Consider the following 25,263-nt stretch of genomic DNA (forward strand, 5'->3'; position numbering starts at 1 on the left):
ATCCTAATTACTAGTGATACATAAATACAGAGAAATCAGTGATAGAAGGAGAAAAAAAATCTTTGCAGCTCACCTTTACATTTAACATTCTTAAATCACAGATGGCAACTGAACACACATGTACACACACTTGTACCTTTAATTTAGTACAGTCATAATGGGATTTTAGTCTACCATGATAAATGGAATTAAGTACTTAGCTATTTCCTAAATGGATTGGTGTTCACTATTGTTATACACAATACATGTATTTATACACGAGTATGAGTAAATACATAGAGATCAAAGAAGTCCAGACTCTACAGGTGCTATATTTAGACCAGTCATTAAGACTGAGACCACTGACCTACATGTAAATAGCAAGCATGCCAGTAATTCTCAAGCTTAAATGTGACGTCTTTTGTGCTGCCGCTTAGCTGAAGCCTTAGTACTTTAATACACCAATAAAGTCATCCATATATATGCAGGTTCTATATTGAGGTTAGTCTGTAAAACTCCAATATAAGTAAAGTGTAAAATCCATCCCATGCTTGAAAGAACATGTAGGCTAGTTTCTTTCATGGCATAATATTTCATATATATTTTGCAATTCAATTAACACTGAACATATTTATTCCTATATTGATTAAACTGGTGAACAATGATGCACACCCAATTTTCACTCATAGGGTGAGGAAACTAGAGTGTCTCAGCAAACCACTGCCCTCTACCAGGAACCTAACAAAGCTCCGGACTTAAAGATACAGCCACATCAGAGGGCAGTGGATTCAAGCTGCGGACCTCAACGTTGACATCAAAGCAGATCATCCGGTGAAAGAATTTTGATCTACAATTTCATATTAGTATTAAATTTAAATAATCTTTATCCTTTCCGTACATTTCATACTGTAGCGGTTCAATTGTTGTATTTTTCTTATGTTCTTTCATTTCTTATGGTGTCTTCTCAAGTATGCATGTACCATTCAATCGACACCATTCAATCACCTTAATCCTGTTTGATATTTCACGTGCCGAGCGACCTAATACACAAGATACTCCCTTATGAACCGTGAACCGTGGAACATGCCCCTCACGTCACTGTACTTTACATGTATACAAAGCCTGAACTCCATATGTACAGTACATTTTCAGATACCATCCCTAACATTTACCTTAACATTGCTTTCTCTATTGCTGGACATCTGCGCCTAAGCTCAGGGTATGACATAAACCATGTTTAACATTTAACCTTTAGTTTTATTCTATCACACCCAAATTTCACCAAAATGTTATTCATCTGTTACATTTCAAATTAATTCCTGTCTAAAATCACCAAGTGTTCACCTCTACACACATTAGCTTGTCACAGCAGGTCAGGAGTGTGAAAGCCAATGATTCTAATTTAAAGACAAACAACAAGCTTTCCATTAATTGGAATGTTTTATTTAAATATCTGACTGGTACCACTTCACTAAAATGTTGGAAACTGTTGTACTTGGACAGCATCAGGCTTTGAATTTAACGGCGGCCATGACGGCCCATTGCTCTTTCCAATAATTTACGACAATGCCATACCAGCCTGTATTCAGAAACCATTTCCTCCTAAGTTAAACTGTGAGTGTGTACACATGAAGGTTTCCGATACTACTTTCGATTTGCGGGAGCAATGTACGAATCACGGCGTGGCTGCAGGACGAAGTGTAGAGCTCTGTGAAACTGCTCGTCTGTGAAAATGCCGTCATATGAGAGACTAAAGCAAATTAAATCCATAACGTTGACAAAAGGAGCACGTATAACCAGGTAAATTATTTCCGTTTTAAAATGTATATACTTTAATTTCATTTCAACAACAACATGGTTATAGGCTTTAATTTGGCGACCTTGGAAATGACCAGCACAACAGTAAAATGGTGATAACGTCATTAAACATGATCATCAGATGTCAGAACAACCGTGGTTTTGTGTGAAATGAGGACAAATTGGTTGTCTTGACTTTCCACTACAAATAAAAAGTAAGGCACCCCTCCCCCCACCCCCAAGAGTTTTCATTTAGAATTGGAAAGGAGGCCAGAGTTAAAAGTAGGCAACCAAATTGCAAGTAATTATGACCCAATTACTATTGATTTAAATATTAGGAATATTCGAAGTAGGCTGCTACGGGGATGGCAGTGGACAGCTGTCTGCAGCCTGCTACTTGCCCCTTTTAAACACCCTGCACCCCCAACCCCCCACCCCTACCTTGAGAACGCATGTATATGTAGACCTATATGGTAACTTTAGCCCACTGCAGGACTCGCGCGCAATGAAAGGTTTTTTCCAATTCAAATTGATCACTCGGATTTTGCTGAATTTCAAAATCCACCCTTCATCATATACATATATGATAACTAGTTAAAGGGAAATAAAGTGCTTGATTATAGACTATCTTGTCTGAAGGCAGGGCACTTAATTCTGATTCTAAAGACCATTTTTAGTAATTTTACCATTTATTTTAGTGAAATGACGTCATTGAGAAACTTTATTTTTTGTCAACCATGACGTCACATGGCAATCAATCATAATGGAGAGTTCAGTGTTAAACATCAATCAAGCATAATACATCTAAAGGTTCTTAAGCAATCATAAAAGACAAAAAGGCAGTGTGATAATGGGTTGCTGAAATCCCTCCTCATGATTGTGCATTTGATCTTAATGCCCTGCTTATCACTTTGTATTTGGCCTTCATGCCTTCCACAATGGCCTTGATGCCCTAAACATTTGACACTTACCCAAGGCCAAACTGGCCTTGACCCTTTTCTTGTTAAATCCGAAGCCTGCAACATATCAGGTTTGGTGAAGTGTTAAGCCCATTTGTGCAGTTACCTTGTTGCTTCGGACCACGTGAGGGCTAATCAGTGCATTTGACCATGGATAGGTATATACGATTATTAATACAATTAATTATTATCGATTACTATGACTGACATATTGGAGTGTTGAGATTTCTTTAGTGGTGTCTTCAAGCACATAAGATAAATGTCTGTCTAATAGGCTATGAAGGGACTTCTTATCTTGGAATTTTATCTTGGGCAGCCTTAACAGTTAGAAATTTAACAACGGTATAAAACTGAGTTTTTCACACTTACCTTGAATCGACCAGGGCTTGACTGTTATCTTCCACAGCTAGGTGTGATTCTAATCCATTACACTTTATGTCCATTCCTTCCTCTGAGGCAAGGTTGATGAGAGTAGTCTCCCCTGATCCACTGCTAGGTGAGGTCTCCTCCTCCATGTACTGGGACTCGGATTTGACCTTGTCCAATTCACTGCCTGTTTCAGGTACACTGGTGTCCCCAGCATTCTCAAGGTCAGGCTGACTACTTAAGGGCTCTCCCAGCACCTCTTTATCACCGTTCACATCACTCTTTCCGTTAAACTTATCATAGTTTTCCCCGGACAGCAGCTGCCTCTGTGCAGAGCTGCGCTGCTGAATATCACCATTTTGCTCTAAATCACTCTTGTCATCTGACAAGCTTTTTTCACTGCTGGATCGAGCCATTTTGGATTTGCCCAACAAGTTTTGTAGGAGTGGTGACTTGAACTTGGGCCTGTCTTCACCCGGGCTCTCGTCAGTCCTCTTGTCCATCAGCTGTTTGAGCAATGGGGAGCTGAACTTAGGCCTGCTGTCCTCTTCAGGCACCTGTAACCTGTCATCAGGGGCAGGCACTGACTCCTCCACTGTGTTTTCCTCAGGGCTCATACTACCCTCCTCATCAGTCCTGTCCTCACCCAGAGACTCAGCAGATGCACTGCTCTTGATCGGGGAGCCCTGGTTAGACTTTGCTGGAGAGTCTGTGCCCTAATAAGAACATGGAGATGTCCATGGATTAACCTACTTCCCAAGGTAGCTACTCTGATATTCAGACCACGCAGACACAGATATTCATGGTATACTGATTCTTGAAAACAATAATCAAGACATGTAAATCAAACATAAAACTATTTTGACAATAATCTAACATTTTGCCATGTACATTTAATTCCATATTCCAAACATGCTCTTTGTTTTGTTCTTACCTTTGTGGATTCAGAGGTGGGAGCATCAGTTTTCACTCTCTTCATAATCATCTCCAGCCTCTGTGTGAAGAAAGTCAGATGCATTATACAACTGCCCAGTATTAAACTAACATATAGATGCATATGGAAATACTGTGTTGTTCTATTCACACGTACTGCTAACAGCACTAACCTTTTTCCTCTCCAGCCTTTCCTCCTCATCTTTGCGTGCTTTTTCTTGCCTCTCCTTTTCCAGCCTTTCAGCTTCCTCTTTGGCCTTCCTGTCAGCCTCTTCTTTCTGTGGTGAGAAAATCAATTCTACATTGAAACTTGGAAACATATTGTTCAAAGCGCACTACAATCTCAGAGCAAAGTAAACATACTAATAAAAAGTGTTATAAGTGTACTAAATATATTATATGGCAAGTGGGGAATAGCAAAAATTATGTCAGCCATGTGAAAGCAAAGGAATTCAAATAATACTTCCATGTAGCAGATTTTGTAAAGTACAGCAAATCATCTCAATCTTTCAATCCCTGATTTACAAAATTTTACAAACAACATTACAGCTGTGACTTAAAATGCTGCAATTTATCTTCTTTCCCATCCTTCTTCACTACAAGTAGACAATACTAACTATTTTTGACAATCATACTGTATCATACACTTTATATGGTCAACAGTAAATCAATTTATCACATTTTCAGCTTCAGTTCATAGAGCAGGGCAATTAGCTTGAGAAAAATACAATGAAATTCTAGGTGATTTGGATTCAGACAAATGAATGTGCATTATCATGCCATACCGCAATTCTCTCCTGCTCAGCCTTCTCTGCCTCATCCTTCTTCCTCTGCTCCTCAGCCTCTATGGCTAACCTCAACCTCTCCTCCTCAGCATTTCTGGCCTCCTCAGCTAACCTCATGGACTCCTCCTCCAAACGACGTTGCTCTTCCTCCTCCTGACGTAGACGCTCTTCTTCTTTAAGCCTTCAAATGTCATATTTTAGACAATCATGAATTCTTCATTCATATTATTTTGTCCTTGCTTTTAAACTCTCATTTCATATTGAAAACAATGTGAAAAATGCAAGACAGTATGAATCTTACCTTAGAAAAAGATTTTGGCCAATTTTTTCTCTTACCCTAAATCCTCAATACATTTGACGACAGACAAAGTGCGAGTTTCAACTAGCAGCAAAATGTCATCTGATCTGAACGTTTTTTTTTTTTAAATATTCTCTCAAGTCTGTATGTGCCCCTACCTGAATTATTGTTTTTAGTCTTCAAAATATTATAAATAAAATTTTCGAAATTATTCTTTACCAGTTGAATCTGTCGAGAATGTAGCATATTTCTAAGACTAAAATGATGGTCATTTGGTACTTACCTCTCTTCCTCCAGTTTGAGCCTCTCCTCCTCAGCCTCCCGCTCCGCTTTCTCGCGGGCCTGTCTCCGTTTCTCAGCTAGCTTAGCCTTGTACTCTTCTTCTTCACTGGGCGGCTTATTGATATTATTCTGGCTGGCCACTAGGCCGTTGCTCTCAGAGGCTGTAGGAGGTTCCTTCAAGGGTTTAGGGGTGGTGGCTCTAGCTAGGGTCTTGGATGTGACTAGAGAGTCTTTACTTGGGGTGGAGTCTGCTGTTCCTGTGCTGGCGTTGTCATCAAGGCTTTCATTACCTTCAGTTTTAGGCTGAAACACATCCACACAGCTTTAAAAACATCCAAATTTGTCTCATTTCATATGCTTATGTCCCATTACATTTGACAGAAGCTGCATCAGATCATTTTATAAAAAAGTTATTAAAAGCCTTACAAATTGTTTCATAGACAAACAATTAGCTACGTGCCACATGATTAATTTTAGAGCACTCATTACAAAAATATTAAACAATTAATGCTTTCTATCCTATTTTGGCAAGATTTTGGCTTCATTTGACTGGGGATTGACCCAGTACTCAAGAATATTTCACTTATACAACCGTATTATGGTTGGTGGCAGATCTTCCCACAAACGTCCGGAGAGGAAACCGGCATGAGTTGGACTTGAACAGTGACCATATTGGATGTGAGTCTCCTGGGTCATTGTGATGCACTAGCACGATAACCACTAGACCACGGAGGCCCTGCACATTTGAGAAGATATATAAATTATAGGCTAGTGGCATTAATTCTAAAGAGACCCAGAAACAGCATTAACCAATACTTTTACTGAAATAAACCACAGAATGTATAAGTAATCTAAACATGATCATGTTCTCATGTACTAACTGATAAAACCTTCTATAATAGGACCTTATAACACATTAACAGTGAGAACAGACTAACCTTCCTTGTCTGACTCTTGGATTTTCTACGAGAGGTTGCCTGGAATAAGCCACACACAACAAAAAACCACACGGTTAAAAAGGGTGAACAGTGTACAAGGTATAATGTGATGGAGGTCTCTTCTACCTGGACTGAGCATTGTCGGCGGGCTTAACAGTCAGGCCATCATATGTAATATGTTTGTTTGGTGTAACCGGACTGAAAAAAGGGACCTTTTCTAAAGTTTTTTGGGGGATTTTGACAGACGTGTTTTTCTCATTTTTCTCAATTTCTTTGTAATCTGTTTTTGATACGCCAGAATAAAAAAAAAATAAATAAAAATGAAAAAGTTCCCAAAAGACCAATTCTATTTTTTTCTGAAGGTTAAATGCAGCAAAGAATTTTTTAAGAGTAGCCCCAATACGTCTACTTTGGTATAACATCTATTTCTAATCACTCATTTCCATCTGTACAAAATGTCAAGGCCTTCGTCAAAGTCCAGTCCAGATGAGAAACATACTGTGCAGACACCAGTGCCCGCCACAAGAAAGAGGGGAAAATAAAGGATAAAATCACAGATAGCTACTGTAAGGCACATCAAGATTTTCACACCAAAGGACAATATTAGGAATGTTGAATCATGCTTCTTTGAAACTTTTTCCTTCATTCTGAACTGAAGTGCAGCCCAAGGAAATACAGACAAAGAATGGTTTGCATTTGTTATTTATATAATTGGTATCATGTGATACAGTTGTGTATACGTACATCTATGACACAGATGATGAATATATAAAGCTGTGAACAGTTAATAACCTGCAATAACACATCGACAAAAACAATCTGTATTTCCAATCTTCTTATTGCTGGAGAGACGGAGTGGAAGTTTGGACACAAAGGGAGAATTGTATCAAAAGAAAGGGAAAAAAAGGTCATGTCCCGTAACATGACAAGTAAATCAATCAGCAGGAAACATAAAGCCGATATAATAACCAATCTTGCCAATCCCAACCCATTTCAGTTGAGCACAGCAATGTTAAGGGGAACATGGTAGTCACACATGTCCCATACCTTAGGCGTGGCCTTCTCCTCGCTTTGTGGGGTTTCTGTTTTGCCCTTGGGGTATTTGGGGACAGCCAAACGCTCTATGGTAGAAATAGTTGTTCTCCTCAGGTTTGGTTTGGCAGAAGGTGTCTGAGACTTCGGCGTGTCGTCCACCTCTCTCTTCTTCCTCTCTGGACCCATGCTTTGAGGTCGGGGACGAGGTTTCTCTGTAGAGGTAGGATGTTGTATTTCAAACCACTGCTAATACAATCAGCACATTTGTCTAGTTCAAGGCCAACTCTGGAGGTCTCTGAATACAAGACTCTTGGTCGTAAAATTCATTTATTTATCTGACTGGTGTTTGTTGACATTGTTGACAAGAACTTTTGACTTCTATGACAACAGTTAGATATATCGGTGGAGGAAACCGAAATGATCATGCAAAGTTCTTAATCTATTTCCTCATAAATGATTTAGCAGCTGTGGCTATCTCAATGAAAATTCTAACATGATTTACCAGAGACAAAAGGAAAAACTGAGTTGCAAAGTTTTGCACAAAGTGATTTTCCATTCATCACAAAGTGAGATCAGGAAAATGACATCTCTATAAAAATGAACAAGTTACATGTAACTTCAGAAAAAGCTTTATAGTAGCCTTGTCAACAAAGACTTGAGAAATGCAATACTTTACCATAGTCCATTGTTATCTGGCACAGAGGTTAACCAAAGTTTGATTGGTCTGACACAAAATTATCACTAAAAATCAACGAACCATATCACATGAAACATGTAACACTGTAGCTCAGAAACATTATCACTGATCCCCCAACAATGTATACTGATTGAAAATATTCTTGATGACCAGGAATCTCAGAAGAAAGAAGTGCTGGCAGATACTTTCACTTTAACTAACATTCTAACATTATCTTGTTGAGGACCTAGCAATGCTTAGCTGATATCTTGATAACACCTGGTATTGAAAGTCTTGCACATAATCATAATGATATAACCACATGATTGATGTTCACAGTGGACATATTCCCAATCATGAAGTCCTTACCAACCAACATCACCATTGCAGGCTATGTTCCACCAGCTTTTCATTCACACAGGCCCTATTATCATAACTTTAACTACTGTATATAACACATGACATTTGATGTTTTGTGTTAATAGTTCACTTCTGCTCTCCACATAGTGAAAACTGAACCGCAACCTAACCTACACCAAAAGTTATTGGTGGTGTGAGTGAATCACCGCAACAATGTTAGTGAGGGGTGCACAAGACTGCTGAATTCCATGAAATCCCCAGAACTTTGAAATTCACAATAAAAAAAAAACCCACAAGAATTGTTCAGAATGATGTTCTTGAATTCCATGGACTCAACAACACTTTCAAACTATGTCTGGAGGGTGTTAGATGTATAGTTCATGACTTTGTTTTATAAAATGATCTTAAAGTGAAGTTAGTCCAAGATTATCCAGTCTGAACTCAACTAAAAGTCACACTAAGATTACTTTAAAAAACAAGCTCATGGACAGTATATCCATCTGCCTTGTTAAACATTGGATCTACACACACAGTGAGTGCACTCGGATTTCCCTGAATATCAGCTTGCTCTTTTTGAGTGAAACAAAAACTGACATCAACTATTAAACTAGCAGTCTACTCTCAGTACAGTACATCAGAAATGATGTTAGACTAAGTCATGCACACGGGGCAAGTGCAGTATCTTTGTTTGGGTAAAAGAAACAAAAAGAAAAAAGAAAAAAAAAAGAAAGCACATGAAGTCTAGCAATGCATACATGTTTACACGTACGAGTCTTTGAAGAGGGCAATGGTAGGGGAGTTGCATGACAAGGACGTGGACAGATGTCAGGCCAGGTACATGTATGACAGGCAAACCAGGATAGTCATTCCACTGCAACCCATAGTAGTATCACACAGCACACCTCAGTCAGACATGCCCCTCCCTAAAGCATACCTTTATTTAAACGCTCAGAACTTTTACTCCTGGAGGATGAGTCTGGAGTAGGCGGGTTAAGGGAGACAAACCCGGGGACAGTTCCTGCAATACTAGCTGGTCGTGGTTTCCGGCTGGCACGGGGTGGCCCGCTGGGGTTAGTGACGGGCTTAGCCTGACGACCGGCTGTATGTAAGCCCACTGTACTGCGTGGCCGGTGAGGAGTAGACCCATGCGGCGCTAGAAAAGAACGATTCTCTGGGATGGTGCCGAGGGCTGGTGTGGCAGAACAGAACACAAAATGCAAAGAGAAACACACACAGTTTACACAAGAGCAAGCTATCATTCCAGGCACTGCCACTCCACCACCGTAGGCCATCTAGGACTCAACACATGTAGTCAAAACTGGGACCTAGTCTACTGTTAAACAGGTATCAACAATAACTGAAGAAAAGGGGATGAAATTAGGTTAACAATAATAGATCCAATTAGTAAATCACAACATTCATGCAAATTTAAGAAACTTAAATCATTACTCACTAATATTTACAATGCTTTACATTTTCGGAAATTTGGTCATTTTATAATAGAAAACACAATTTATTCTACAACAAACGCATGCATTTATTTTCTTCTATATTTAAAGTACTGGTGCATTAGCAGTAACCAGTAAGCAATGCTCAAGACTAGCATGATGCTTGACTGTAGCTGCATGTGAAGCATTCTGAGTTACTGAGCTACCGTCAGAGAAGATGCATGTGAGCACAGAACTACAGGCACTGAACAAGAAAGTGTATCCCAAGTGTCAAGTTATTGGTTAGCTGAGCAGTTGCAGAAATGGTCAGCCAACGACGGACAATGACACAACCAGCCAATCAAACAAGGGCAAACTTGAGAGCAAACAGGTTATTGGCGGAGGGCTTACCGTTGGCACTTGGGATATTTCGCATACTGACGTTCAAGTGGCCCGGTGAGCTGAGGTCAGGAGATTTCTTGTGGTAGAGAACGCTGGTGGATGCAGACAGGCGTTTAGAGGGGGACGTATAGCCGGGGGCCAGACCTAAATTAGATACAACAACCAAGCACAACATGCACATGGGATTCCAGATCGTAGTCTCAAAGGCAGACTCCATGCTTTGCTACATAACAACATCAATGATGCCAAGATACAACTTTCTCTGCAGTTAACTCAGCTGTGAAGTGCATAAGCGAGACAATTTTGGACAAAACTTTTGTATGTACTTCTGAGTTAATTCTTCTCAAGCGATTTCACAGGACAGTAGACATTCTAGTTGGGGACAGAAAAGTAAAACAGTTTACTAACTTTCTCTCCAGGACATGTACACTAGCAAAAGCCATACAGTTACAAATAACTGGCTATAGAGAAAAAAAAAATACAATGGAAAGCAAAGTTATCCCACATATACATGTTTTTTCATTGTTTCTATTACTTTTTTTTTTACTTTATACTGTTTTAGATTTTAGTTTTCATAATTAACTGAAAACTAAGAGTATATATATGTATCGTCTTAAATTATCGATGATACTACATTTAATGCTGAATACATCAAGAATAAACATGAGCTCTGGCTTCTCATGTTCATTCTTTTTAAACTAGTGACTCAGAACAGTGCAAAGGAGCAAGTTTATATAATACTTGATTCCCAAGATGTAAAGCAGTAATCTTGGAATATCCTCACTTTAAATACTGGCATGAGATTTACTCTTTACAGCCTATCCCTTTATACTAATGTGGAACATCTAATAAAAAATTCACAACATGACTTTCAGAATTTTGCTGTCATATCATAAAGCCGCAGCGCAAAGTACCCATTTTTAAGATACACGTACTTTCAATAATTATTTTTCAAAGGATAACAAACAGCAAAAAGTGCAGTACACATGAAATTTACATGAATGTATGGAATAACTTTGAAGATTCCTACATAAAACAAACATGCATAAAAATTACAAACATAAGTCTTATAAGTTAACCACTCTCAGAGCTTGCTCTCAAGGATAACATTGAAAGGGGGGGAGAAGTCTGTTAACCTCCAAATAAAAACTAGAAACTTACCGGTGATTTTGCCCCCAAATTACCACCTGTGACCTTCTCCAGAGACCCAGCGCCCACTGACCTCCACTCTAAACAAACCCTGTCCACCACAAATTATCCCATCTCACCCACTATAGCTTAAGCTTAATCCCTCCAATCCTACACTGTCAATCCCCTCTCATGATCTCTGGGGATGGGGAAATGCAGCTTAAATTAGACATGAAGTTCCTTTAGTTTTTGGAAACTGTGGGCAAAGCTACAATACCTTCATATCTGGGCACAAAAAGAGAAGCCATGTAGGCTTACACTTTACACATAGGCTTCTGAAAGCAACCACTGCAAAGTCAAATTCAAATCAGAAATGGAGGCAAAAGGCTAGAGAATACTGGGCAAAAGGCTAGATTGTGGTGAACAGCTTTACAGCAACTAACTATACTCCACTGTCTTCAGTTTACCCCTAGTTTACCGTTAGAAAATTTTGACATCTGTCAGATATACACGTAATTACATTTCCTTTCTAACTGAAACAACTCCTTGCTTGAAAATCATTCTATGGTATATCTGGCAGTAAATCTTCCAAATGAACTAAGCTGGTGGAGAATAGTCAATGGCCTCAGTATAACCCAGTAGAAGAGATATAAAAGATGAGAGAAACAGATTTGTACAAACCCACTTTCATTGTACTGCTTTTATTCCGGACCAGTGAACTCCAAAGTAATGTTAGTGTTAACAAGAATCATGCTTCAACACAAAGTTTACGCAGGAACAATATGACTGTAAGCACAAGCCAGACAGATGCTCAAGAGCTATAACCAATGAACACATATGCAGTGATGATGCACCTGCACAAAATGCAAGTGTTGTGAAATGTTTGTATCAAGAAGGCCAATGTCCCAGTCTTGTTAATCATATCTGATTGTGATGTTAGTTACATGCTACATTCCAAAATCTTTAAGGCGTCAGATGCTATCCTGCCCTATACATGCATCAAGTGTACAGATGTATACTGCAGAATAAACAAAATTTGATGGAATTTCAATGTAAACGGAGCAGAAAAGCTCAGCTTTCATCCCATAGACCTATACTTTATGTGCAGAGACTTCATGGCAAATCTGCGCGACTGTCTGTTTATCTTCAATCAGTAAAACCGAAAGAAATCATCAGGCTATGGACAATTGTTCCAAGTGCTGTGTCAAGCCTTAATAATCAACTTCTTTACTACTTTTCTTTAAACAATTCAATAGTACGCTAACTCCCTAGTGTGACTGAATCATCAGAAACTATTAAAGAGGAGTATTGTGGTTCTGAACATGCTTGACTGGTATTGATGGAGACACACCAGTATGAATCTTGTTTGCCAAATAAAATCAATGCACTTATGTCCCATAAAATCTCCTAGAACGTTTCCTATTTAATGCTCTGTGCTCTGCCGTATTAATATTAAACCTGGGTGACTGCCATTTTCTCAAATCTGAGAAGAAAAAAAAAGCATCACTCCTCGTGGTATTTAGGTGATTCTGCATGTTGTTTTTCCATCCTTTACAAGTTTTCAAGCTAGCATGGCTAATCAATGTTAAATGAAGCAAAATACAAAAAAAGAACAAAAAAAAAAAACAAACACTCACCATATGCTGTGCATTAGTAAGAGCAGTAATGAACAGAGAGTAAGACAAAAGATGGTCTAAAATATTCCTCCAACAAAACAAAATTATTCCAGACAATTACGGGTCCATGAACTAACACATTCAGGTCAAAAACATTTAGGGATGTTATTTTGTTTTGTTGGAGACATAAAGACATACTAAACCAATGTAACACAGAGACAAAACCAAAAGCCAATAATAAACAGAAGTAAGCCATAGCGTCAAATTAAAACCAATATGAACCAATCATAAAGAATGTAACAGTTAAATAAATGAGGGAATTGTAGAATTATTGTGACCACTGAACTTTTTCTGAACTAGAAAGTATGATAAAGTAAAGGTTATTTGCTACAGCATTGAGTAACTGACATTTTCTTTCAGGGTAGATTTGTCAGCGATAAAACTAAAGTTGAGGAAAAGCTTATAACCAATTTGGATAAGATGCACAAAAAGAGAACTAACGACAGTAATCTTCAAAGCTAGCATACAGCCACAAGAGTCACCACAATTCACTCAGCTATTTATAAAGAAGATAAAAAGAGTGTCTTTGTTAGTATAACAGAGGGAATAGAAACTTTGCAACAACCTCCATCCCTGAGAGTGTGCTGGTTACTACATTTTTCTTTGTGCGATTGTAATTATGACTGGTGCATTTCTACTTTTTTTGATCAATGTGCAAGAATTCATAGTAATTCTCCATCCCAATAATGAGTGATTCATAGGGTTTTAAAGTCTCCAAAAGCATCTGAGTGAATGTAAACTACCGTCCTTCCTGTAAATTTCCCAGTTACATTAGTTACAAATTTGTGCTGACAGACCAAAAACAAGCTGCTGGTAACCCTGTATAAAAACATCATATTAGTAATATCATCTTAGTACTTTTTATTTGCAATATTGTTCTGTTAGGCATCTTTCTTCTGTGTTGACAACAGAGTGTTTGCTTTGCCACTGGATATGTAGAAATCACAACCGACTGTTTGGGTGAAGTGAATGTGCTGGGTGTGGTGATGTGTATGTGTGTGGTGTGATGTAGTGGTATTAATGGAGTGTTAGTAGAAGACACCTTACCACTGGATGAGCCTACGTCCACACAGCAGTGCCTGCGGACAGTACTGCAGGCGGAGATAGCCCGCCTCTGGGGCCTGATATACGAGTCAGAGTCGGAGTCATTAGGAGAGCGTCGATAGATAGCACTCTGAGAGGCTGAGCGACGAGAGCGTTCTAAACGCTCGCAGATGTCACGAGGAGTGCGACTGCCAAAGCCAAAGGGACCCTGTACTCCACCTTTGCCTTTTCCACTGGCTTTCCAAGCTTCATAACGGGCCAGTCTCTCGGAAGTCTTCGCTAGGATGGCTTCTCTTCTCGCCTGTGAACAATCCAACAGGTGGGTTTAGGCAGAGGTGGATAAACATTTATTCAAGACATATCCTACAACTTTCAGAAATAACTTACCACAAGAAATAAGGAGTAGATAACAAAGATTAATTCTTAGTCTTATTCTTGTATAAAACTAACGACATAACTTCAAGGAAAAATTTCCTGTGCAGAACATAATAAAAGTAAGGATTAAAATTCATCCGTAATTCTGGCATATATTTTCACAAAGGGACATAACTACTGCTGCACCAGGCTTATCCTGCTTTAGTGCTAAACTGACTGGCTTATAAACATAAACAAGGATATGACCAGCACATACTGACATACTGGCAATAATATTTAGTGTGTTCCACAAATAGATTAGTAAACAGTGTTCTGCAACCTTACACATAACTGTATGAATGACAGTGTAGGCGACTATTACGTTGTTACTGGTTCAATGACAAACTCCCACAAGGTCTGGAAATTCTCCAGGACTGATTTCCATTTATGTTGACTTCCATTTTTTTCTCATCTTCACAGGTTCGTGTGCATGTGTACTGACATCAGGTCATAAACATTGGGCTTACTGAATATAGCAAGCAAACTTTATGATCTAAATTTATGCACAAATTTAAACTCAAAATAAAAGCTAAAATTTTGAGAATAAACTCACCTTAGAATGAAAAAATACTGAACTAGTTCTAGATTAACAGCACTCCAGCTAATAATAAAAAAATTATGCAACATGGATAAAAAGTGTATACTTTTAAGAAGATGTACACTTGATCTGAGCTCTTTTTATGAATCACTTCACATTGCCAGTAATGATTCACTAAGTACAGACTTGAGCAGTTTTAGCTGGAAATAGACCTGCTATAACATGCATGAGATAAAAAGTCATGTCATCCTTAGGTTAGTGAGGATATAACCTCTAGACCAAACCATCCAGCATTGGGGCTGATGTTTCATGCTTTACTGAGTGATAGATCAGTATGTCCACATCTTCAACAGCCTGTTATTGGCTATTCAGCTGGTTACTTAATACCATGTCTTCTAACAAGCTGTAATTTTTTGTTCAGCCTTTTTTTTTCAAACATTTGTAGTCCTTCAGAATTAATCTCAAGTGCAATGTGATACAATGGTGTAAAACTTCTTGTTTAAGGGTATTAAACTGTGACAATGTATTCACATACACAGAAACATGTGCACGGTCATTCCCTGAGCTTAATACAAGAGCTAAATTTACCCCTATCCCTATCTCTTTGTCAGACGATACAAGCAGTTTGCTAGTTAATATAGAACATTTTCTTTCCCTTCTGTGTTTCCATTTTCAAATTTTTTTTTATTTTATCTCTAAGACAAGTCCAACGTCAATGATTTGTAAACAAAACTTTTACATAATCAACATCAAAATTTCTCTAGGCCTACTCATCAGTACTTGAACAATTTGAAGTGAGCTACACATACAGGTAATGAACAGGTGATGTTGATACTGAGAGCCAGCTACAGATGCCTACACCTGTGCAAGGGGACCAAGCAGTTGGAATAATCAATAAAGAATTTATGGATTGTTGTCACATACAATGCAGAGATATGCAGCCTGCTCATGAGCTGAGGTGATAATACGATGTGAGCAAACTCATAAAATAACTCTCGCCTATTGCCTAATAAATCCATAGTCCTCTAATAAAGCAGCAATATTTAACTTTCATAGGATGCCTTGCATTATGCAAATGAGTTTTATGAGTTTTTCGTAAATGCTTGACATAAATCATAATTATTAAGCATTTTTTTGGCTTCCCTCTCTATGTCAATTTGACTTTTATCTGATTTTCTGGTTTGTACCAAAGCTACATGTATAAAAAGAAAAGATATGGAAGCAAAAAATTTCTAGGGAAAATATATGTACATGTCTATGCAGCTAACACACTATAAATAACCAATAATCATGTTTGAAGACTGATACAGGCCTTCATTACTCAAAAGTCCTTAGGTAACCAGATCTTGTTAGAAGCTGAACCAACTCACAATCTTAATCAAACAGAATTTCTTTTTCAACTGAAATAACCACATGAAAATGAATTAACATACAGAATGTTCCAAACCTTAAAGACTTTTATTCTCATGACCTTTTCATTTCAACACTTCTCTATAGCATTCATAAGCTATTATTGAAGCGACTTGAACTAAACCCTGATAGTTTTCATAGTTTAGAGCACTGAGTTTCTCACCAGGAGCAGGAGGTGATAAATAGCATGGAGCTAAATTAGTGAAATGCTGATTTTTGCAGATCCCTAAAGTTTCAAGCACTACAACATACTGAAACTATCATATTAGAAGGTTACACACAATCTGATTACTTTTGCAGAAACAGCTCCTCATCTAAAAGCTGTATTTTTTCTTTTTTTTATGGTAAAATCGTATTAAAAGCCAATATTGTTTGGGTCAAATTTCCCTTGTTTTAATCCCAAGTACTCTTGTCATGTAACCAAAGAGTTTGCAGTAGATTGGCTCCGAACAGCTATGACATCACTGCAAAACTATGAATATATGCATAAAGACAAAAGGTATGACCCTAAAACAATTAAACAATAAGTGCACTTAAAATTAAGATTTGTGTATGTGTGAAAGAGAAAAATAATTTAGTCTGTAAACTGAATGTCAAGAAGCAGTGGTGCATTCTTCAGGATGAGCCTTGTGAGCTTGGTTTCCATAGTCTGTTGGGTAGTACATCACCAAGACAACAACAGGTAACTACATGTAGTGTGTGGTGAACCAGGACATCAACTCAACTACCTGCCTAGTTTTTTGTCTATGACACAAAAGATACAGTGCATGTCACGCAAAACTATTCTTTGTCTGAGTTTCAATGGACCGGATAAAGGAAAATCTAAGTGTGACAAACATAATATAAATACATGTAGCAATATAGACCACCACTACACTATTGTTCATGGGCCATGTGTATCAAGACTGACGTATATCAAATCCTGACTAGTGTCTAATGTACATTTACAAGGCAATGTTGAACACACAGTAAATGCAACAGGTAAAAGACCAAGGCACACTAAATATACTGGGAGTCAGGAAGCATTCTTAATAGATAATCATCCAAATATGCATGTAAAGTAGGCTCAGAGGTTAACAATGCATAGATTCTAAGTTACCAGAAAAAAGATCAACACTAATTTCATCACTCAACCTATGAAAGTCAATCTTGACATTCATTTTTGAAGGGCAACTTAAATAAATATTGAAGTGTTACAAAATATCCTGCACCAGTAAATTCACACACTCTGTTGCAGTCAAACACTCTATTAAAGCTTTATGCCATGGCAGGGCCTCGTATGTAGGCATGTACGCTTGGGGTTTAATGTCATACTTCACAAATTTTCAGTCATATGATGACAACAGGGCCTTGTCAAACAAGACTAACCCATAAGCAGCTGTCTGCATCATATGTCATTAAATTCTATTTCTCCTATAACTGTTCTAGGTCAGAATAGGGGTTCAGTGCGTTGAACTGTTACGGTCAACTGTTAGCAAAACTGTGCACTGTACTGTACATGTACATGTACAGGTAACAACTGCATCAATATCATAATGGATTTCGCGTCACTCGATAATTCCCTTATATTGAACCTCCTTAAACACTAAATACATGTACAGAACAGCATGTGCCATCCCTGAAGTTATCCAAAGCCCAGTGGCAGGGTCTGAGGGATTACATATGTGGGGAAGAGAGGATAGGGGCTGGGGAACAAGTACCTGGTGTGATGACAATGCCAGGCTGTCCACCTGTTACCCACAACACAATACCATGATATAAACAATCTGTGACCACAGACTAACTCTGTATACTGTAGTTCTGCCAGTCAGCTGACAGTTTACAGACACGTGCATAAATGTGCAGCTCATTGCTACAAGAGAATGCCTGGGCACATGTAGAGGAATGTGCAAGAGGGCAACATAAACATATTACATAGAATCACATATTTATGTATGTTTGTACATGTCATATAACATGCAATCATGACCAAACATAGAGCATGAAGGTTTTCTAGGCAAGTGAGCATTGAGATATCATAATAATGAAAGCTTTAATGAATTTCTATGTTAGTCTAAATATGCATGTTTACAAGAACAGAGAGAACTGTGTAAGGGTATACTTTATAAGTCACTCTTAAGCTCCTATGTTTCTCTGTACTAAACTACATATATTATGAATGTATACAGACACAAAGGAATGCCAGAAATCTACAACTCTGAAATACTGCCAAAAATGTTTCAGTTTTACCAGCATGCTGCATTTGTGAAAAACAGAAACACTGTTAAAAATGTTGTTGTTTTATAGTTCATGCAGAATGTGAGAAAAACTGCAAAGCTGGCAACTTGTCTTGAAGTTTAAAGTTAAAGACAGCACTGGACTAATGTTTATGTCCACTTAAAGACTACCATTCAAAATATCTTAAGACGACATTAAACACTGTTTTTCACTTTTTCAACCCAATAAAAGTTTATTTATTTATTTATTTGATTGGTGTTTTACGCCGTACTCAAGAATATTTCACTTATACGACGGCGGCCAGCATTATGGTGGAAGGAAACCGGGCAGAGCCCGGGGGAAACCCATGACCATTCGGAGGTTGCTGATAGACCTTCCCACATACGGCCAGAGAGGAAGCCAGCATGAGTTGGACTTGAACTCACAGCGACCGCATTGGTGAGAGGCTCCTGGGTCATCATACGCTGTGCTAGCGCGCTAACCAACTGAACTACGGAGGACCCAATAAAAGTTTAGTGAAACTGCATCTTGACACGCCTTCAGCACGTCTTCATTATTGAGAGCACATCAGGTTTAAGTGTCTAGCTCTATAACGTGTCTAGCTCTTTAACAGTTTCCGTATAATAGCCTAAGCAATCGTGCAAGAGATAAATAGCGTTCTCGAAAATTGAACATATTGGAAGCATCTTTTTTCTACTGCTTGAAGAGTTGATATCGAAGGCCTACTCTATGATATTGGTGATTTTGACACCTATTAAATGTTTACAAAATTATAATAGGATTATATTCATGCTCATTTCTGCAGCAAATGATTCTATGCTCCATTGGGGCTGGTCTAGTCATTCAACTGACGGTGGATTTTATGCCTCAATTCTGTAGCAATGGCTTCTAAGATGAGAGCTGTGCTGACCTAGTAATCGCGAAGGTCAGAGAAAGCACCTCGGCCTGAACACAGTGTCTCAATAATTTTACAGTATTTTATAAGAGAAAACAAAAAAAAACATCCTTTGTATGCGAGAAAGACAAAGGAGCATAATTTAAACTCTTCAGTTCTAATAAATTCAGAAAAAAAAATTTACATCATAAGATTTAATCAATTTTAAGCGTTGTCCAATGTCTTCTCATTCCCATAAACCTTTGGCATCTCTAATGAATTTAGCATTGTCTCTGATATTTGTAACTTAGAAACTGCAGACTAAACCGTAAAGTGAACGACAAAAATGTAACTGCATAATTTGAGCTGCTACGTATAAGTATACGCCTAGGGTCTGTTGGGGAGATGAATGCTGCTTGGACCAGACAAAAGTATTCTGTCTCACATAATTTGTGATACCGTCGTTGAATATTACATGGCTTGTAAATCAACTGATTTTATATCTGTGGTGGTCAGTAAAAGATGCACACCTGTCCCACAACACAACGTGAAATGACCCTTTGGCTACATGTAGCTAAATCATTGTAAATGATCTCAAAATGATGTCTTATGCAGTAGTTCTGTGTTATCATATGTCACTTTCATGGAGTGAATGGGTAAATGCCACGTCCCAGCTTAGGCTTAGGATTAATCTTCCATTTAAATACATGTACAATGTGAAAGATAGATTCTGTGCGCAAACTGGTAAAATAGAACATAGGAATAAAGAAGAAACGCATTTCAATATTCATCTCACAAAAGCCTGGTAACACTTGGTAATATGTGTCACCGAACTTTGATAATTGTCTGTGCCCCCTCAAGGCTGGTTTTCGTGAACAGAAAGATGTCCATCTGTTGTAGAGATCTTGGGTAGCTGTGATTAGATTAGAAAGCATTGTCCAGAGGATTACCTGACCTCCTACAGCCAGTGACCAGTGTGACAGATACCAGATGCTGGTGACCACATACTCTGAAATGTCGACTCTTCCTTGCTCTCTTCTGCTATCACACATCATCTGAACAGACCATAAACTAAGTATACTCTTGCTGCTTACTGTATTTCCTCAATTAACAGGACTAAAGCTAAAATTTCATTATCACCATGCAAACATTGTACCTTACAGAAATAGAATACATTTTGCTTCCACCTGAATAAAGACTGACATTCAGTGAGTCTTACTCTTTCAATTTCCTCTCGCTTTCGTCTCCTTTCATCTACTGCAGCTCTTCTTTCTTCCTCCCTCCGTCGCAACTCTTCTATTTTTTTCCTCCGTAACTCTTGTTGTCTGTTTCTGTGTTCCTGGGCTAATCTCTGGGCCTCTCGTAATTCTTCTATCTTCCTTTGTCTTTCCAGCATCTGTTTCTCTTTAACAGCTCGTATTCTGTCCTCTCTCTCCTTCTCCTTTTCTTTTTTATGAGCTGCATCTAAAATATTGACACATTAAACATTAGTTTAATTCTTCTGTTTGAATCCTTGTGTGACCCACCTAGTGAAATCCTTCAACCATTACACATATATGTAGTCACAGAACATTTCATATACATGTTAATGTATATCATAAGTCTAAACTGTATGTATTTCGGCAACAATAAAGCTTTTTTCGTGAATGCTATACATAAATTAAACAGATAACTTTGTAAGTGAAAACAAGTCTTTTCAACATGTTAACTATTATTTAAAGCAATATAAATCACCTAATATTTTATTAATTTCATGTACACTGTATTCTAAAATCATAACATTATCAATATGTACATGTGCTGAAATTTCAGGCATATTAAAATCACTCTCAGAGTATAAGAATATAGTGTTTATATGCAAAAGGTAGAAAACTGAAGCCAAGACAACAGCAAAATCATTTCACAAAAAAGCTTTCATTTCATTTCAAAAGCTTGAAACAAGATCATAAGTGATAAAATTTATTAATAAACAAATACAATTAATACAAACCCTGACCATTTTCTGGCTGTCTATACAAAGTATGTATAATCTACATTTGGATGCATGCATGTGGCTATGTGTACTCATCAAAACAAATTATCGTAGAAATGGAAGTTATTACTGACTTTATATTTATTATGTTTATTAAATAAATGATGAGAGATGCCTGCCTCTGTCAAGTATTGCAGCTTACATGGCTCCATGTACTAATGTTTTCAGCTCAGTCCATGTTAAATTGTTATCAGTTTTGGGGTATAAACGTACACAAACATAGACACAGCAATCATGTCTTAAACAAAACAATTTCCAACAACCATAATACAAATGATCTCTGGCGTGCAGACTGATGCCTGTCTGCTATCATTAAGATGAAAGATTTGTAATTCTATAGTACACATCAACATTGAGCTTATGTGTGAAAAGTCAAATTCAGATACATGTATGATGTGATTCATACATGTACCTGAGAGAACAATCTGGCACTAGAGAGTAATGATAACAATTTACTCTTTTCAATGTGTTTGTATGTGTCAGTGCTCTTTTTTTTTCAAGAACCTATGCCAGCTAACACAATGCCCTTTTACTGTTACCTGCACATACTAATAACTACAATGGCAACTAGTACTGTAGGTATTATATCACCATGGCAGTTACATGCTCATAATGTTAGAAGGACTGCGTGCAAGTGGACACCACTGTTTTACAAGCAGAAAATACAGATAGATGTTTGATAATTTTATCAGTTCAGATTTGAATCAATATCAAAATTTAAAATGCATGAAGTCAAAGAGGTATTGTATGTAAGCTTCAAACATACACACACACACACACACACACACACAAAATAATAATAATATACACATGATCTGGTCATATGTAGCAGACTGTGATACACAAAAGGACAGATAAGAAACAGATCTGCCAAGTCAAGGGCTGTCCTTTACATAAAGCCAAACTGGTCAAAATGCAGGCAGGTGCAATCCGGAAACAAGCCAACAAGCCAGAAGGTGCTTCGGGTAATTGTAAACCTACATACCGACAGATGCCGATCCGCTTCCAGTATCCCCTCCCCGCTCACCTTTATGGGAAGGACTGCCACTGGTCGCTGACAATGGACGGCTACACACATTGTCAGTCAATTTGGACGAGTCGACAGAAGACGCTGCAAGCAAAACAAAAACACTTAAGTGGTTGCAATGTATGATTCTCATTTATGTCCACATGTACATACTTAGATATGTAGACGTGTACACATAATTACATTATACTTATAGTATAGTACAAATCTGACCAGTTCCCCTTGGATATATGTCAGCTGGATGAATTCCGCATAGATGTAGATGTACCTGTTAATCTCTGTACATCAGCACCAAACAACCTCAATGGCCAATTCCCTTCCAGCAGAAGCCATATTGCTGTTTGGCTTGGAAGGCTCCATCAAGGGGCATTATCCATATCATATATGCACACTACTCTGTTTCAATCTACATAATGGTTGTTTTACCCTTAGTCAATCAAGCCTTGTTTTAGGAGTAAAACAAGCCTAGTATCAAGTCAAACAACACTATTTTTATTTGACATCTTTTACCAATCAAAAAAAAAACAAAATGCTAAAGATATTCTAATGTCTTCACATAACCTAACAATGAATGGTAAACATTTAATTTACTATTATAACTTACTGAGATAGACATAATTACCAGCTCACCATTAGAACATATGTTCTTTGTTTTGTTTAAATACATCCTCCAGCCTTGAAATTTTTAGTCTCAAGCAATTCCTCACAAAGACCTGTCCTATAAGAATATATTCCTAACATCCCAATGACAACATATGCTTGCAGAAATAGATGCAAACAACTTGTCTTTCATTTTCACATCCCCAAGTAAATGGATATAGAAGTACATATGTTGTTCAACCTTGAAGTACATCCCTACAATGACACTCATCCATTGTTTAACACATTCAAAACAGCCTGTACATGTACACCTACATATACTCGTATATGATAAAGAAATTCAGGGAGTTTTCAAGGAATTTTCCAAGCGTTTTTTGTCATTTTTAAGGCTAGTTTAAACATACCATGGTGCAAATTACAGACTATATTTTAAGTCTGAATTATAGATGCTTTAATTTGCATGCATGTATATTGAATAGTACGCTTGCTTTTGCAAGAAATATCTGCCCTTCACCTCTGTAATGCAACAGATTCTTTGACCCTGCCTTGGCTCAGTTAAAAAAAATGAACGCCATATATCATTATGCAGGGCTTCCTCTGGGTCAGTATTGTTTTTAGCCAGTCACTTTAGCCACTCATCAGATTTTGTAGTAAATACTATTTTTCTTTAGCCATACTGCCTAAGCTGCCATGGCTCTTCTCCGTCTCCTTCTGTAATTCGTTTTTATCTACCTTGGTGCAGCTGCTAGAATCAGTCTAGTCTCTTCCAGCTATACCTGGAGTTGATCAAATGTTACACTAAGAAAAACTGACCTCAAAATAATGGACCAATGCTTGGCAGTATGTTTTTTTTTTTTTTTTGAAAAAAAAAATTGATCCTTTTTTCAACCTATCTGTAGGATCCTAGTAAAATGTAATTTCCTATATCAGAAAAATTTGTTACGAAAGCGATTTGTAAATTCAGTTTATTCAGTTCAAACGCAACACTATGATCATTGGAGTAACACAGTCTGACAGGAGAAAACCAGGCGGCGTACACATTCATGTAACGGCACATATTCTGAAACATTTAATTTACCGATCAAAAAAAAAATAGTTTATTACGTGGAAAAGTGTAAATTTTTCATGGGAGGTAAATTCATTTACAGGTGTAACTCTTGATTTATTTCCCTTGATAGTTTTTTTTTTTTTTTTTTTACAATTTGCGATGAAAGGCAATCTCCAAAATGGCATGATTCTCCTTTGTTATTTAACAAAAATGATTTCAAGCGTTATTTAATGTAAGTCAACTTGCAACAATGCTGAGTCCTCTTTGTAGATTTCTGTCAAGTAATCGCCATACAACTGTGTTGTTTCTCTGAGACGAGGCCATTTGAAATGAAAGTAAGTGGATTATTTTCATAAGAAATATTGCAAACATCTGCTAAAAACCCCGAAGAACACTCATGGTAGATTCTGTATGACGTTTGTATTTTTTCTTAAGTAAATAAATTTGTCATCAAAAATCGCATTTTTAAAAATTTTATCGCCATTTCACAAAATTGTCCTAAATTTGCAACAATGGCGAGTGCCAGCGGAAGCCCTGATTATGGGAGAATTATCAGCGAGCTCCCAATATACAGACTCGGCGGTCAGCAGACAATATTTAAGTTCAGGACAAACTAAGATTTTTAAGGAGTTTCCAGGAGTATTTATCTTTTTTAGGACTTGAAAATGAAATTTTTCCAGGAGTTTCAAGGACTGTGCACACCCTGATGTATCTCATTCATGCAGTCAACTTCTGCCTTAAAGGCAGACATTACTATTTCATTATGTTGCCTGATTACCATGGAAACCCTGACCTGTATCCAAGCTATACTGGCATTGTCCATAACTGGTTATAGATCCAGTCATGGTTTACAGACCTTATTTGATCAGACAGTTGTGGTAAGCGTACATGTCAGTTAACCTTCCTTTGAAGTACAAATTAAAGAATAAAATCAATATCAGTATTCTCCATGTAAGCCTACAAAAATATATCTGTTTTTCTCATCATTAAAAGTCTTACATTTCCTGAGTTGCTCTCT

At 37.7% G+C, this 25,263-nt stretch overlaps 1 protein-coding gene across 1 annotated transcript in view; it reads right to left on the reverse strand.

Annotated features, from left to right (window-relative positions):
• The window catches only part of LOC135462087 (microtubule-associated protein futsch-like), a 43,999-nt gene that overhangs the window by 7,962 nt on the left and 10,774 nt on the right, over positions 1-25,263 (reverse strand). Inside the window, exons 2-12 of the mRNA XM_064739440.1 lie at positions 22,556-22,681; positions 20,758-21,002; positions 14,089-14,386; positions 10,247-10,381; positions 9,343-9,597; positions 7,385-7,584; positions 5,401-5,702; positions 4,820-5,000; positions 4,208-4,312; positions 4,036-4,095; positions 3,105-3,817 (exon numbers count right to left, since the gene is read on the reverse strand). Coding sequence (XP_064595510.1) covers positions 3,105-3,817; positions 4,036-4,095; positions 4,208-4,312; positions 4,820-5,000; positions 5,401-5,702; positions 7,385-7,584; positions 9,343-9,597; positions 10,247-10,381; positions 14,089-14,386; positions 20,758-21,002; positions 22,556-22,681 — 2,620 coding nt within the window. The remainder of the gene's footprint in view (positions 1-3,104; positions 3,818-4,035; positions 4,096-4,207; positions 4,313-4,819; positions 5,001-5,400; positions 5,703-7,384; positions 7,585-9,342; positions 9,598-10,246; positions 10,382-14,088; positions 14,387-20,757; positions 21,003-22,555; positions 22,682-25,263) is intronic.

The sequence above is a fragment of the Liolophura sinensis genome, chromosome 1, assembly GCF_032854445.1.
Source record: "Liolophura sinensis isolate JHLJ2023 chromosome 1, CUHK_Ljap_v2, whole genome shotgun sequence".
NCBI classification, from domain to species: Eukaryota; Metazoa; Mollusca; class Polyplacophora; order Chitonida; family Chitonidae; genus Liolophura; species Liolophura sinensis.